At 43.7% G+C, this 17500-nt stretch overlaps 1 protein-coding gene across 1 annotated transcript in view; it reads right to left on the bottom strand.

Moving 5' to 3' along the window:
- dnah6 (dynein, axonemal, heavy chain 6) overlaps positions 1-17500 on the bottom strand; it is a gene marked incomplete at its 5' end in the record, with an annotated part of 137910 nt that overhangs the window by 70323 nt on the left and 50087 nt on the right. Inside the window, 16 exons of the mRNA XM_083649338.1 lie at positions 1-100; positions 196-350; positions 455-528; positions 1012-1158; positions 2176-2347; positions 2969-3100; positions 4507-4664; positions 6073-6220; positions 6781-7002; positions 9611-9754; positions 10203-10385; positions 11192-11314; positions 13824-14045; positions 15498-15710; positions 16121-16247; positions 16841-16948. The exon at positions 1-100 is cut by the window's left edge and continues 132 nt beyond it. Of these exons, the coding sequence (XP_083505464.1) occupies positions 1-100; positions 196-350; positions 455-528; positions 1012-1158; positions 2176-2347; positions 2969-3100; positions 4507-4664; positions 6073-6220; positions 6781-7002; positions 9611-9754; positions 10203-10385; positions 11192-11314; positions 13824-14045; positions 15498-15710; positions 16121-16247; positions 16841-16948 (2428 nt within the window). The remainder of the gene's footprint in view (positions 101-195; positions 351-454; positions 529-1011; positions 1159-2175; positions 2348-2968; positions 3101-4506; positions 4665-6072; positions 6221-6780; positions 7003-9610; positions 9755-10202; positions 10386-11191; positions 11315-13823; positions 14046-15497; positions 15711-16120; positions 16248-16840; positions 16949-17500) is intronic.

The following is a 17500-nucleotide window of genomic DNA, read 5'->3' on the forward strand; positions in this document are numbered from 1 at the left end:
ACATATGTGGGCTGCTAGCCGTGTGAGCGACTGCTTGCCTGTACCTCCCACTCCCACCAGCAGGGCATTGCCTCTCTCCTGGCGGATCATACGGACAATCCTAGATGACGAGATAGTGAAGAAACCCATCCCTGGTCATAGAGTGCACCTATTGAACATTGTATGCCAGAAGATTCACTAAAAAGCTGTGAGCACCTGGAGACATGCTCTATGGCATCCTGGAAGAAGACCAGCTTGGTCTCTTTGGAGAAGGTCATGTTGTAATCATCCAGGTAGTCCTGGAGAACCGCCTGGATCTTCTCCATGTCTGTCAGGTCCTCATAGACACGTTCTGCCTTCTCTACACCCTTCTAGAGACATCATGGGATGGAGGGAGGAAGGTCAGTGTTGCTGTGGAAAGATCAGATCTTTTCCATGGTTCTCTAGCCTTTGTGATGGAAAGATGGAACCTAACCTTGATGAAGTCTCCAAATATAATTGGCTTAGTCACAAAGTAGGTGGGTTCCAAGTTGAAGCCAAAATGTTTGCCTGGAAAAGAGAACCAGAAGGTCAAGAACAGGACATTTCAGAGCGGAGAAAAATATACATGATACAGGAAAGTGGGTAAAGATTGACTCAATAGCAAGGAAAATACAGTGGACTCCTCATAGTGATCACTATGGGACGGGTCAAATTGATCACTATACTGTAAGCGGATGATCATTATAAAAAAAAATCGAATGCACATTACCATCTAATTGACATTTGTATGAAACGGGTGCTCGTGAGGTCACAGTGACCTTGAACTTTGACCTTCCTTTAGTCCAAGTGGATGTTTGAGCCAAATTTGAAGAAATTCCGTCAAGGAGTTCCTGAGATATCATGTTAACAAGCATCGGACGGACATACATACGTAGGTATGGACGGACATACATACGTAGGTATGGACGGACATACATACGTAGGTATGGACGGACATAGATACATACGTATGTACGTCCGGACAACGGGTAACCCGAAAACATAACTTACTGGCCATCTCAGAGACCATGGTGTTGAAATAGGCCTTATCTTGGTTGTTGATGAGTCGGTCGTGGAACACCCGTTGACACTCGTGGCAGAAGAGACGGAAGATCTGCATCTGGTCCCTCACTGTCCTGGGCTCACACTGCAGCATGCCTGCACAGCCAGACAGGAGAGGGGCTGATGGAATGGAATGTATGGATCCATGGACAGCTAGTGTTGGCTGACTTCATTTGAACAGTGAAAACAGGTCAAACATTGCATGGAGGTAATGACAGAAACAAGCTGCTCATGAACAAGACACAGAGTGGAATAAGCTCTGAGCTGCTGGGTAAAGGGCTGGAAAGAGAGAGGGAAAGAGGGAGGAGGTGCTGATGTTAGATATCATTTAGCAGCTAGCGGCTGAGATAGAGTTCACAAATGTTAGTAATGTAGTTTAGAACACGGGTTCTCAACCTTTTGTAGCGTAGGGCCCACGTCTGACTGGTTAAAAAAATAAAATCAGAGGACCACGTTCCCAAATAAATGATAAACTTTTGGAATTAAACAGCTCTGCGCCACACCACAGAGGTACAAGGGTCCCAGCGCTCTCTGCCTTTGTGGGGCTCTCTCAGCAAAGCCAAAGTTTAGTTTGCACTAGGGGTGTCACGATACACTCAGTTCACGATACGATACCATACACGATATTGGGTTCATGATAACGATACGATATTTTAACAATATTTTTTTGCGATCGATTTGTAATTTGAGGGGGCATCCTCCACGCTAATTTGAGTAATTTCACCATTTTCATCCTCGGTGTCTGTAACGTCCCTCATCTGTTCAAACAAAGCAATGAAAAGGAGAGCGAGCATGCAATCAGATGCAGATCAGTGCCACCATGTTCAGCTTCTTTTTCTCACGATATGAGATTTCATCTCAACGATACATATTGTCACGTTTTGATATCGCGATATATCGTGGGACGATATATTGTGACATCCCTAGTTTGCACTGTTGGGGGAGAAAGACAGAGACTGTATGCCTGTGTGTGTGTGTGTGTGTGTGTGTGTGTGTGTGTGTGTGTGTGTGTGTGTGTGTGTGTGTGTGTGTGTGTGTGCGCGTGCGTGTATGTGTGTGTGTGTGTGTGTGTGCGCACGCGTGCGTGTGTGCGTGTGTGTGTTGACGTCTCACCCTGGACACACTTGGAGAGATCGCGGAGGTTGAAGACGTAGTGGGACTTGGCCGGAGTGGGCAACAGGTCGATGCTCATGCGGTGGTAGATCTCCACAGCCGCGTCCACGATCTGCCCCGCACAGGCCCTCACCGCCTGGGGAAACTCACTGAGGAACCCCCCCAGCATGGCCTGGAGCAAGACAACAAGATATGGATTAGAGTGATTAAAGAACAATGAGAGAGAGAGTGAGAGAGTGAGAGGGGAGAGATGGAGAGATATGCTTGTGAGATGTGCTTATGTGTGAAAATGTCTGTGAACTTGGGATGACGGGGGCTTTTAAATGCCCCCCCGTAAAATAACTTTTATTTTATTTTAATGTTACTCTGTATTTGCAAAGCGTGTCCAGATCTTGTTCTGTATTTGCAAAGCACCACTCAAAAAATGGCCAGCTAGGCATCCTTACCTGCAACCCCCGCCCCCTCTTCCTAGTCCTACTAGCGTTATTTACCTCAGTGACAGTTAGTGTAAGCTAGCTGGCCAGCTAAGTTCACTAGTTAACATTAGCTTAAGAACATGGAGCATTTTTTAATGCAAACCACCTGCTTTTTGGAGTGCCGCCATTCCCATGTTTTTCATGGATTTTCGTGCACGTATGTACGTACGTGCGTGTGTTTGTGTGCATGCAGGCATACGTGTGTCTGTGTGTGTGTGTGTGTGTGTGTGTGTGTGTGTGTGTGTGTGTGTGAGTTTGTGTGTGAGTGTCTGTCTGTGTGTGTGTGTGTGTGTGTGTGTGTGTGTGTGTCTCCTGACATTGAAGATCTGTTTGAGGCTGTGTTCGCAGGGCGTGGGCAGACACAGCAGGCTTAAGTGGCGGATGAACCGAGGGGTCACGGGGTTACGCCCTCCTCCTGGAGGAGCACACGCCGCGGCTATGGTCACGTCCTGGAGGAGGAGGAGGGGAGGAAGGAATTATGAAGATAAAAAGGAGAGACAGTCAGAAGAGTAAAGATGAGCAACAGGGGATGAGACGATACACTCAACTCACCATTCAATACGATTCACCATACTGAGTTCACAATACGGTTTTCTCATGATTTTCTTTTACAAAATGAGATTGCAGACATATTATGACTGAACTAGATCAACGATTTCTGTTCACATGACTTAGTTCTACATTTAAAAAAAATCCAGGTTGAAAAATATTGAATTTCTGACCGAAAATGTAAGTATTTATGTGCATGTCTGACAATATATTTGCACTTGATTGTTTTTTTTAAATTAACAAACTTGTTTATGTCAAGTGAATGTGTGGGGAAAAAGCACTGCTTGAGCGGTCGAGACAAATTTCCTGTCGCATTGTATCTCATCACATCACATCACATCTCATCACATCACATCTCATCTCATCTCATCACATCACATCGCATCGCATCACATCACATCACATCACATCACATCACATCTCATCACATCACATCTCATCTCATCACATCACATCACATCTCATCACATCACATCTCATCACATCACATCACATCTCATCACATCACATCTCATCACATCACATCACATCACATCTCATCACATCACATCTCATCTCATCACATCACATCACATCACATCTCATCACATCTCATCTCATCACATCACATCACATCACATCTCATCACATCTCATCTCATCACATCACATCACATCTCATCACATCTCATCACATCACATCTCATCTCATCACATCACATCTCATCACATCACATCTCATCACATCTCATCTCATCACATCACATCTCATCACATCTCATCACATCTCATCACATCTCATCACATCACATCTCATCACATCACATCTCATCACATCTCATCACATCACATCTCATCACATCACATCACATCTCATCTCATCACATCTCATCTCATCACATCACATCTCATCACATCTCATCACATCACATCTCATCTCATCACATCACATCTCATCTCATCACATCTCATCTCATCACATCACATCTCATCACATCTCATCACATCACATCTCATCTCATCACATCACATCTCATCACATCACATCTCATCACATCTCATCACATCACATCACATCTCATCTCATCACATCTCATCTCATCACATCTCATCTCATCACATCACATCTCATCACATCTCATCACATCACATCTCATCTCATCACATCACATCTCATCACATCACATCTCATCACATCACATCTCATCACATCACATCTCATCACATCACATCTCATCACATCACATCACATCACATCACATCACATCACATCTCATCACATCACATCTCATCACATCACGCCATCTTATCTCATCTTATTTTTGTACCTGGATCTCCTTCCAGAAGAACTTCTCTCGGTCATAGAAGCCAGAAAAGTCCTGGAACTGGCGCAGAAGCTCTATAGGTGGCTGTGAGCCGTAGCTGTCCAGCTTAGGCATGTTCAGATCATCCACAAAGATGACCATCTTCTTATTACCAGGTGAACCTACAGGGAGAGAGGAGAGGGATGAAGAGAGGAAAGATTAGCAAGTGCAAGGAGGGAGGGATGGAAGGAAGGGAGAGAACATGAGGAGTTGAGTGAAATGTGGATGGATTAAGGAAGCAGGGAGATGAATGGATGCCAGAGTAGCTGTGAAGTATGGAGTTATATGGTAGCATAAAGAATGCACACCTGTGACAGTCACTTTGTAGTTGTAGGACATAGTCACACATCTGTATCAATAAATTTGTAGTTGTAGAAAATAGTCACAAATGTGTATCAGTGAATTTGAAGTCGCAGAGAAATATGCTTTTAGGAGTTGCAGACTTATCGATTTTTTTCCTCTCTCCCACAAACACAACAAAACACTTACACCTTCTCAGATTCTTCATTACAGGTGAACAAAACCTATTATGCAAATCACCTGTAATGAAGAATTTGAGAAGGTGTAACTGTTGTGTTGTGTTTGTGGGAGAGGGGAAAAAAACCTATACATCTGCAACCCCTAAAAGCATATTTTTCTATAGCCGTTTTCCCACATGCGTACCGGAAAATTACCTGTAAGTCAATATCGGACATTTCCCTTCACACTTCTGCTCTCGCATATGGGAATCTAGCAGCGAAATTGCCTGTATGTTGGGGGGCGGGGCGGCACTGCAGAGCGGGTGGGGAGTGACGTGTCGGCAAAACTCTTGATGGTGAAATAAGTTTGCTTGTTTATCCGTTCACCTACGTCGCATTGAAGCACTTTTTACAGACTGGCTTCGTTTGATGTGTCCGGGCTTGCCTTCGCTGTCGGCAACGTAAGCAAAATACTTCCACATTTCGCTTCGTGCATTTGCCTCGTCTGTGTCCCTGTCGGGCTGTGACTGAAGGAGGAGGAGGACTGTGGCCACAGAGAGCGAGCAGGCAGCAGAGAGGAGAGATCACAAGATAATTTCGCCAGTTTGCTTTAATGTGCGCGAATGATTAGATTATGCCCGCTGGAACATTAAGCAACGTGTGTACACCTCGCCCATGCCGGCAAATGACTGGACCCGTTCTATACTTGCGCCCGTTATCGCGCATACCGCTCTCCTGACTGGCTCGAAACTGGTGAAATGTCCGTGATGACGGGGTCGCGCTTATACCGGCACGACAACTTTCACACATGCAGGCATTAGACCACGTTCCGGTCATTTAGCGGTACAAAGCGCATGTGGGAAAACGGCTTATGACCTCAAATTCACTGATACTGTGACTATTTTCTACAACTCCAAATGTATTGATACAGATGTGTGACCATGTTTCTACAACTACAAAGTGACTGTCACAGGTACACATTCTTTATGCTACCATATCACTCTGTAGAGAAGCTGCCTGGTTAGATGGTTTGCAGTCATACTGTACAGGCCTTCTAAACTTCTGCTCCTACCCAGAATGTTTTTCCTCTTTTTCTCCAGTTTGGACTCGATCATCTCCTGCAAGCGTGCTGAGGAGGTCTGGGCAGAGAAGTTGATGTAGACTGGGAGGTAGCCCGCCTCCTCCTGGACACTGTTTAGCAGGCCTCGAGCCACTACAGACTGCATGGGACAGACACACAATCTGCTACTGACTTTGACACCAACATTTTCATTGTTACACATTTTTTGTTCGTTCGTTTTTTCGGTTTTCTTCCATTTTCTCCCCAATTGTACTTGACCAATTTCCCCTGCTGTCCCGGTCGTTGCTCCACCCCGTCTGCCGATTGGGGGAGGGGAGTTGTAGACTAGCACATGCTTCCTCCCGTACATGTGCAGTTGCCAGTCACTTCTTTTCACCTGACAGCAAGGAGTTTCACAGCAGGGAGGATCATGCTATTCCCCCCAGTTGCCCACCCCTCTGAACAGGTGCCCCGACTGGCCAGAGGAGGCGCTAGTGCAGTGACCAGGACTCATACCCCACCGGCTCCCACTTCCACCCACAGACATGGCCAATTGTGTCCGTAGGAACGTTTGACCAAGCTGGAAGTTGAATGCGGGTCTGAACTGCTTTTACCTCTATGCTACCCAGACACCCCATTACAAATGATCTTCAATAATGGCCTGCCGCCATCTTAAATACAGCAGTGTGTGTTTGTCTGACTATAAACGTGAATGCCTACCTTCCCCACTCCAGTGATGCCAGTGAAGAGTACAGAGCGCTGCACAGATAGCAGTTTCTCCATGAGGTAGCCGTAGCGTACGGTGTCAGTGGTGGGGACCAGCATCTCGAAGAACGGCAGCTCGTTGTCGTATTTAAACGGAGGTATGATCTTGTCCCATGGCTCCAGATGCTTGCTGGTGAAGTTCATGTACACACTCCACAGGGAGCCACAACTCGGCAGCTACGCAGCATCATGCACACATAGTTGACATTCATGCTAACATGCACACATATAGTACAGTACAGTATTGTACATGCACCTACACACATATGATACTCCTATACACATATAGTACAGTACAGTATTGTACATACACCTACACACATATGATACCCCTACACACATATAGTACAGTACAGTATTGTACATGCACCTACACACATATGATACTCCTACACACATATAGTATAGTACAGTATTGTACATGCACCTACATTTAAACTGAATGTGATGTGATCTACATCAATGCATGCACACGTGTATGCAGGGTTCCCACTATTTTCTAGAGATCCTTTTCCAGGACATTTTCAATGACGATCTAGCTGGTATGACAGGGGATCGCACCAGACACTAATATGTTCCTCTGTGTGTGTGTATATATGTATATATATATATATATATATATATATATATATATGATGATATTGGCACGTCATCAGTATCAGCCGCTGATCGGCATTAAAAATCGGCATCGGCCCGACAGGCCGATCGATAAATGACACTTAATTATGCCCAAATGCTCAATGCTCAACTAAATGCTTGTCTGAGAAAATATCACATAAATAAAAATATGCCATGTCTTTTCCATAACCTAAGTTGAAGTAATTTTCTTATTTTGTCCAGTGAATGTGTACATTTTGAAAAGCATTGTATTTATGTCTGCATCTGCCAGTGGGCCATCACCATAAGAGTAGGCATAATAATAATGTGTTAATTCATGATAAGAGGAGGCATAATAATAATGTGTTAATTCATGATAAGAGGAGGCATAATAATGTGTTAATTCATGATAAGAGTAGGCATAATAATAATGTGTTAATTCATGATAAGAGGAGGCATAATAATAATGTGTTAATTCATGATAAGAGGAGGCATAATAATGTGTTAATTCATGATAAGAGGAGGCATAATAATAATGTGTTAATTCATGATAAGAGTAGGCATAATAATAATAATGTGTTAATTCATGATAAGAGTAGGCATAATACTAATGTGTTAATTCATGATAAGAGTAGGCATAATAATAATGTGTTAATTCATGATAAGAGGAGGCATAATAATGTGTTAATTCATGATAAGAGGAGGCATAATAATGTGTTAATTCATGATAAGAGGAGGCATAATAATGTGTTAATTCATGATAAGAGGAGGCATAATAATGTGTTCATTCATGATAAGAGTAGGCATAATAATAATAATGTGTTAATTCATGATAAGAGTAGGCATAATAATAATGTGTTAATTCATGATAAGAGGACGCATAATAATGTGTTAATTCATGATAAGAGGAGGCATAATAATGTGTTAATTCATGATAAGAGGAGGCATAATAATGTGTTAATTCATGATAAGAGGAGGCATAATAATGTGTTAATTCATGATAAGAGGAGGCATAATAATGTGTTCATTCATGATAAGAGTAGGCATAATAATAATAATGTGTTAATTCATGATAAGAGTAGGCATAATAATAATGTGTTAATTCATGATAAGAGGACGCATAATAATGTGTTAATTCATGATAAGAGTAGGCATAATAATAATGTGTTAATTCATGATAAGAGTAGGCATAATAATAATGTGTTCATTCATGATAAGAGTAGGCATAATAATAATGTGTTAATTCATGATAAGAGGAGGCATAATAATAATGTGTTAATTCATGATAAGAGGAGGCATAATACTAATGTGTTAATTCATGATAAGAGGAGGCATAATAATGTGTTAATTCATGATAAGAGTAGGCATAATAATGTGTTAATTCATGATAAGAGGAGGCATAATAATGTGTTAATTCATGATAAGAGGAGGCATAATAATGTGTTCATTCATGATAAGAGGAGGCATAATAATGTGTTAATTCATGATAAGAGTAGGCATAATAATGTGTTAATTCATGATAAGAGGAGGCATAATAATGTGTTAATTCATGATAAGAGGAGGCATAATAATGTGTTAATTCATGATAAGAGGAGGCATAATAATAATGTGTTAATTCATGATAAGAGGAGGCATAATAATGTGTTAATTCATGATAAGAGGAGGCATAATAATGTGTTAATTCATGATAAGAGGAGGCATAATAATAATGTGTTAATTCATGATAAGAGGAGGCATAATAATGTGTTAATTCATGATAAGAGGAGGCATAATAATAATGTGTTAATTCATGATAAGAGGAGGCATAATAATGTGTTAATTCATGATAAGAGGAGGCATAATAATGTGTTAATTCATGATAAGAGGAGGCATAATAATGTGTTAATTCATGATAAGAGGAGGCATAATAATGTGTTAATTCATGATAAGAGGAGGCATAATAATAATGTGTTAATTCATGATAAGAGGAGGCATAATAATAATGTGTTAATTCATGATAAGAGGAGGCATAATAATAATGTGTTAATTCATGATAAGAGGAGGCATAATGTGTTAATTCCACTACAGGAGAGACTTGATGATCTCTTAGGTGGAAAAAATAATATGCAATATTGTGCATCCCTAGTGTGTGTGTGTGTGTGTGTGTGTGTGTATGTGTGTGTGTGTGTGTGTGTGTGTGTGTGTGTACCTCAGTGTCATTGTTTCCTTTAAACTGCTCTCTGATGAAGCTGTCAAAGGCCTCCCAGTGACAGTTGGTCAGGTTGCCCCCGACCGCCCACAGGTAGCAAAACACAAAGGTCTGACACAACATACTGTGAAGACTCTTGGAATCCTGACACACACACACACACACACACACACACACACACACACACACACACACACACACACACATAAATAGAACACAGCTCAATCACTGAAATGGCATACATTTTCTGGCCAATCCCTGCGCTTTTCTGTGTAGGCGGGTTCCATAAAGATGCCCCAAAGAGGGTAGGTGGAGCTAACAGAATAGACTCACTCTTCAACTACCGTTACTAAGTAGCTAACATCAGTGTAGGTTCCCAACAACTGTTGTGTGAAGTAGGATAACAAGCTACTTTTTTCCGGTGGTTACTATGGCCGAACAAACTGAATAATGTCACATATTATGCAAAAATGTTGCATCGCCATAGGTGTTGCCAAAAAGAACAAAACTGAAATCTTCGAGATTATCACTTTAAACTTTGTCCATTTTTACCGACATGTAGCTATATTTATGTCTCTAATGGCACTTTTACCGTTTTGAGGTAGGGCCCTCCCTTGCCCAGCAACAGTGCCTCCAGTAGGCAGCAGAGGGTAGTGACTTTACTGATGTCCACCTGGCCGATGGCTTGGGAACAGCGCTTGGAAACAAACTGGAGACCCTTCTCCACGTACTGCTCAAACAGCTGCAGCAGGTAGACACATGCTGGGTCTGGCAGCTAGGGAGAGAGGGAGGGAGTCACAACCAAATCAATGCCTTTAGACAGACCTTTTCTGTATATTTGGTGCTGTAGACTGAAGTATGTCAAATAACAATATCAGGCTATCCTGGCTCAATTGTTGAGTGTCTATGGGATAGGGGGGTCGCATTTTTCCAAGCCTTGTCTGAGGGGAGGACCACAGTCTCAGTATTTGAAAACCCCTGCTCTATTCATAGTATTCCCATGATGTCACAAGCATTTTCCTACCAATATGGCGCTGCACAGCTCATTGGCTGTTTGTGTCACTTCATTGTAATCACCTGTTAATTGATTACAATCACCTGTTATCGATGGCCGTGTGGTGATGTAACAAAATACTATCAATTACAATGGATTCAGCCACTTTCAAACGCATATTTTGATCTTTCCAGCCTGTATGTAAAAAAGCCTGTATGTAAAAAAAAAAGAAAAAAAAAGAAAAGGCGAATTCGCTATTATGCCAGACAGCATGATGTCATCTGTCATCTGGCTGCCTGGAAAAATATTGCCAGGCAGCAATTTGTGACAGACACTGATGGTGAGTGATGTCACTTGACCAATTGAGATGTCATCAGTGAGTAGTAGTAGTAGAAAACTTTAAAGGAGGCAATTTGTTGTACAGCACAGTACATGAGGACACAGACACATTAAAATAACATACACAACTCATAAAAATCATAAAATCATCTGTAGTGGTCAACAGTGATGTCACTCGAGCATTTGGAGGGACAGCTACCAACCTTCAGACAAAGCCAGATGTAGGTCGGCAGCCAGCTACACATTACCTGGTCTCCCAGGCCACTGATCCATGTTTGGACGTAGGGCATCCACCTGAGCTCCTCTGGGTCGATGTAGACCATCCCACAGCGACTGACTGTGGCTGGAGACGCCACCGCCAAGTCTTCAACCTGAGACACACAAGGTTACAGACTGACTGTGACTGGAGACGCCACCGCCAAGTCTTCAACCTGAGACACATGAGGTTACAGACTGACTGTGACTGGAGACGCCACCGCCAAGTCTTCAACCTGAGACACATGAGGTTACAGACTGACTGTGACTGGAGACGCCACCACCAAGTCTTCAACCTGAGACACATGAGGCTACAGACCATGCATCATTTCATCCCTGCAATCTAATTGGTCAAACAGGCATTCCAACTGTGCTGATATTGCTTTATTGGTTAATCTGCCAACTGTAGTGGGCACCAGGGGGAGCCAGTTAGCAATCGTTTTTGTCTTGTCAGTTTTTTTGTATTCTTCTATATGTTAACTTAACTACATTGAAAAAAACTTTTCAGTCAGTAGTCATTGTCACTACCCGATCCGTACCGGCTGCCCGATCCGTTCTGCACATCGAGCAGGTCCACCATCTTGGACAGCAGGTATGGCAACTCCACTCTGACATACGCGATCCGTTCTGCATGTGTGCTGCCATGTACACAATATATCACGTTGTATGTATATATATATCAACGCTAGCTAGCGAGCGGCTAACTAAGATGAGACAGTTGGGGGAAATCAACATTTTTCTCAGACATATGATGACTATGAAAAATTCTATAGAGCTAAAATTACAATATATTAACTTTCCATCCATGTCCATGGCCTCCGCTATTTCCTGAAAACGTCACAACAACAGAACATTAATGAGCGTTTCCAACCTCCAATCCATTTAGGTGTTCCAGTGCTGGTGCCCCCATCAGGGCTGTAGTGGTGGCTAAACGCACGTAAACGGCGTTTACGTACCTTTTTCAATGCTCTGCAGCGTTTAGGCACCTTTTAAGATCGTTTACTCACATGTTTAAATCGTTTATGCACACTTATTATTGCACGAGTTTTAACACGTTCGCGTAAACTCCGTTGATGCGGAGACCACGCCAAGCACGTCACACACCAAAAGAAAAGAAAAAAGATTACTCATGGGCATGGCACTGACCAGGATCTCCGCGAACCGTAGCCTATTTTTGTGGAGCGCTCCGCGGGAAAGGTACACGGCCCCGGTCACGTTGGTGCCTTTATCGAGCTGTGCTTGCCTGCCCAGACAGCGCTCCCTTCAAACAACTTAACGGTGCCATTGTGCCAGCGATGCGCAATGCGCATTTGGAGAGCTGAACATAGGTAAGGTTGGTTAAAAATGTGTGTCCGGAGTGGGGAAAATCATATAGGCTCACCGTTTTACAACTGAAGAGTGAATCACTGGTGTAAGAAACATGATTGATTTCCCTCTGATCAAGTAAAGTTTGTAACATTAGGTGCGTGCGAGTCGACTTGAATAGTCCAGGTGCTACTGTATAAACCCAATATAATACGACCATGTTGAAAACTATCGAGAAACATACTGGTGTTTGTTGTGCCGAGATCTGTATAAATAAATATTGGCTGACTAAAATTTAGTGGCCAGAGTGGCAGAACCACTTTTATTTCCATGTACAGTATGTTGTCTACCTATCCTTGCCCAATGTGTTTGTGGACAGTTTGAATTATATATTGGTATTCAAGAATCACAGATTCAATCTGTCTACATACTTTTAGCTATAAAGCTGAAGCTGACAATCACAGGTACAGTGTGTGTGAGAGAGAGAACTATATTACTCTCTTCAAACTGTATATACTGGGTTCATACAAGGTCCTTTAAAGTAGGCTACCTACTGTATAATTTAACTTTTCATACCTGGAGAAATTCAACAAATGTTCATTAAATACATTTTATATTGATTGTTTAGGCCTAATTATTTGTAAAGTCACAACACATTAGAGATGTGTGTAGTTCATTTTGCTCTCAAATGCACCAGGTTGATGAATTTTACTTTAAAATGTAAAAAAAAAAATCTTCCGGGGGAGAATCCCCCCGGACCCCCCTTGAGGGGCAAGGCCAATCCCATAGCCAGCTACTTTTTCTATCTGGCTGGCTACTCAGAAATGTGAGGGAACCCCCTGATATACCTTATAGGGCTATATGATTCAGATTAAGTTGTTCTATATATTATATATATAGAACAGTTGTTCTATATATTATATATATATATCATATCATATTTTGTCTTGTATATCGGTCACGGAAGCTTATTTATCCGCCGTTATAACACTGCCGGTGCCACGTGAGAAAGCTGCCTCGAGTCAAAAGCATAGTTTACCCACTTTTTTTTTACCACTACAGCACTGGCCCCCATTAATGTTTTGCTTGCACCTGTGTTAATTCCTGCCTTTTAGACACAAAATGGCTGCGGTGAAAACGGCGGATTGACCAGACAAGACATCAAACATCAATGCTGATAGCGACAGAATGTAGGGAAACAGTGGATGGATAAATCCAGAAGGAGGCGGTAATGCAACATAAAGGATGCCAACTGCCATAAAACACCACAGAAGAAGAAGAAGAAGAACATCAAACGTCTCTTCTTCCTCAGTCTCTGACCTCAAACATCATGTGTATGGATGGGGTGAGTTTGATTCTCTCGCTGTTGGCCAAACAGAGCATCTTGTTGTCGTCCAACACAGTGTTCATGTTCTCGATCCACAGGGCATCCACCGGCCCATCGCTGATGATCCACTTATGGTCATCACTGCTGTCGCTGACCGCTGCACGCACGCTCAGCGCCATCAGCCCGTCATGCCACTCTAGGGTCAGTGTGTTGACCTGAGGGGTAGAGAGAGGTTAGAGAGGTATCAGTAGAGTCTAGGGTCAGTGTGTTGACCTGAGGGGTAGAGAGAGGTTAGGGAGGTATCAGTAGAGTCTAGGGTCAGTGTGTTGACCTGAGGGGTAGAGAGAGGTTAGGGAGGTATCAGTAGAGTCTAGGGTCAGTGTGTTGACCTGAGGGGTAGAGAGAGGTTAGGGAGGTATCAGTAGAGTCTAGGGTCAGTGTGTTGACCTGAGGGGGGTAGAGAGAGGTTAGGGAGGTATCAGTGAGTCTAGGGTCAGTGTGTTGACCTGAGGGGTAGAGAGAGGTTAGGGAGGTATCAGTAGAGTCTAGGGTCAGTGTGTTGACCTGAGGGGGGTAGAGAGAGGTTAGGGAGGTATCAGTAGAGTCTAGGGTCAGTGTGTTGACCTGAGGGGTAGAGAGAGGTTAGGGAGGTATCAGTAGAGTCTAGGGTCAGTGTGTTGACCTGAGGGGGGTAGAGAGAGGTTAGGGAGGTATCAGTAGAGTCTAGGGTCAGTGTGTTGACCTGAGGGGGGTAGAGAGAGGTTAGGGAGGTATCAGTAGAGTCTAGGGTCAGTGTGTTGACCTGAGGGGTAGAGAGAGGTTAGGGAGGTATCAGTGAGTCTAGTTGGTCAGTGTGTTGACCTGAGGGGTAGAGAGAGGTTAGGGAGGTATCAGTGAGTCTAGGGTCAGTGTGTTGACCTGAGGGGTAGAGAGAGGTTAGGGAGGTATCAGTGAGTGGAGAGAGAGAGACAGACACTCTCAAATGGGGGTCCAGGGACCTCCAGGGGTCCTTGAGGGGGTTCCAGGGGGTCCCCAGCAAAAAGGGAGGTAATTTATTTTCGCTATAATTCCATTCATAAGTAACACAATGACTATTTTGGTCATGGGTTTTATACACAATCTGTAATAAAACATCTACTGTAAAAGCATCAATCTTATTATCAGGGACCGTGGGACAAAATCCTATCAAATGGGGGTCCGTGGTCAAATATTTGTCAGTTTAGGGGTCCTTCATGTGAAAACATTTGAGAACCACTCGGGTCTAGGGTCAGTGTGTTGACCTGAGGGGTAGAGAGAGGTATCAGTAGAGTCTAGGGTCAGTGTGTTGACCTGAGGGGTAGAGAGAGGTTAGGGAGGTATCAGTAGAGTCTAGGGTCAGTGTGTTGACCTGAGGGGTAGAGAGAGGTTAGGGAGGTATCAGTAGAGTCTAGGGTCAGTGTGTTGACCTGAGGGGTAGAGGAGGTATCAGTGAGTGGAGACAAAGAGACAGAGAGACAGAAGCCACTTTTACACAGAGATTCTGCAATATTCTACATGCTTCGTCTGACCAAGCCGGAAGTACGGCTCAACCCGTGTCTCCGTGGTGTTAGGAGAGTGCTTTTACCTCTATACTACCCAGATGCCCCAATATCAACCATCCTTCCATCACCCGACCACCTACCACCTACCTCTCCATACAGCTCCCCCATTGTGACAGACTTTGGGTTTAGGATGGAGGTTTTGACAGGCTGATAGAAAGGGTTGCTGGCCCCATGTCCCGTGCAGTGGAGGGTCTCCAGGGTGTCTGCCAGGACGCGGTACACCGTGGTCTTTCCTCCACCTGTAGGCCCCACCAACATCACGCCATGACGCACCATCATGGTCTCATACAGCTGGATCACCTGGTGGAAGAAGACAAGGGAGAGTGAAGGAGAAGAGCGGTGGGCCGAGTGAGAGAACATCTTCTGCAATGCAGCTTGGCTGAAAAATAATCTCAACTAATATAATAGTTATAATATATAACTAATAACTAGGAGTGCGTTCGGAGAGTGCAGACCTCCGCCAAGGCAAATACTCCAGTCTGCTATGATATGATATGATATGATATGATATGCACATTCTGTGAGTCAGATCAGAACCCTGACCCTGACTCACACACATCCGCCAGCCACTCCCCCTACCCACTCCTCCAATCCAGACTCTCTCTGACCTTCCTATTCTAGCTATAGACAGACAGACAGACAAATGGTAAGCGGAGGTAATAAATAATCTACAGTCATGGGTTCAGTAAAACATCTCTCTCTGCTTGTACCTTGTTGGTCATGCTAGCCAGAGGCTGGAGGCTGCGCTTGACAAGAGACTCCAGGATGGTGGATTGTAACACGCCATAGTCGTGCTCCGGGATACACACACCAGGGAACAGGTCTGAGAGGATACCACTGGAAAGAACAATATGTGTCTCACACACACACACACACACACACGCACGCACACACGCACACACGCACGCACGCGGGCGCACGCACGCACGCACACACACACACACACACACACACACACACACACACACACACACACACACACACACACACACACCACCAGTTGTTCTCACATGCGACCGACACTATTATTTTACTGCATTAAACCTTACAATATGTTTACACTTGGATGACTAGAAATAAGTTCTAGTCAGAGTCATTGTAGTTCCCCAGTCACCAATAGCCTAGCAATGCAATGGTGCAAGAACCCCAAGTGTGTGTATACACTTATACACATACATTATATAGTGTTCAGGCTAAAATCAGACTAGAGCAGAATAGGACAGGCCAGACTAGGCTGTAGATTAGCTAGATCCCCTGTGTCCTAGTTAGTTCTGGTTAATGTCTAGAGTAGTCAGTTTGTCTGATCTTCTCCCCCCCCTCCTCTTTTTCTCTTTCCCCCTTCCCCTTCTCCTTCCCCACTTCCCCCTTCCTGTTCTCTCCTCTCCCACATTTCCCATTCCCTCCCCACCTCGTGCGTCTGGCAGGCTTACCCAAACAGCACAGCGTCATCGCTGAGGAACTTGGGCAGGTTGGCGTCCCTCAGGGCTCTGATGAGGACCACCTCCTCACTGAGGTTGGGGTTCTCTCTCTTTAGGGAGCTGAGGAGAGACACATCACTTCTTAAAGGGCGTTAACTGAATTGATATTTTGGGCTCATGATTAGTACGAAAATACCCCCCCTCCTATAAAACAGGCCCCCAGGGTAGAATGGAAGGAAAGGTGGCATTCTAAATGTGCGTGTGACATCACAAGAGGAGTGACATCACAAGAGTGACATCACAAGAGGAGAACGTTCTGCTGGGGTTGACGTCACAAGAGGGAGTTCCATGAAATGGAACAGTGCCCCCTGCAGTTTACAAAAACAAGTCTAAATGCAGCTATGTGTGATTTAAGGTGCTCTTGTACGTATATTATTGTACTAATACTGTACTAATTTTACATCTGTTTGTTTTGTTTTCTTGTTTTTGAATCTCTATGCTGTTATATTTTACTTAACATAACTGCTGTTGATCACATGGTTTGCTTTTGCTCGCCTTTCAGGATGATGTCTGATGCTGTTTGTGATGATGTCATGTGACATTTTGTGGGGAAATAATGTAAAATTCAATAAATATATTGATCAAAAAACTTGTGAGGGGGCAATTTGAAAA

This window comes from Poromitra crassiceps (genome assembly GCF_964638095.1).
Source record: "Poromitra crassiceps genome assembly, chromosome: 13".
Classification (NCBI taxonomy): Eukaryota; Metazoa; Chordata; class Actinopteri; order Beryciformes; family Melamphaidae; genus Poromitra; species Poromitra crassiceps.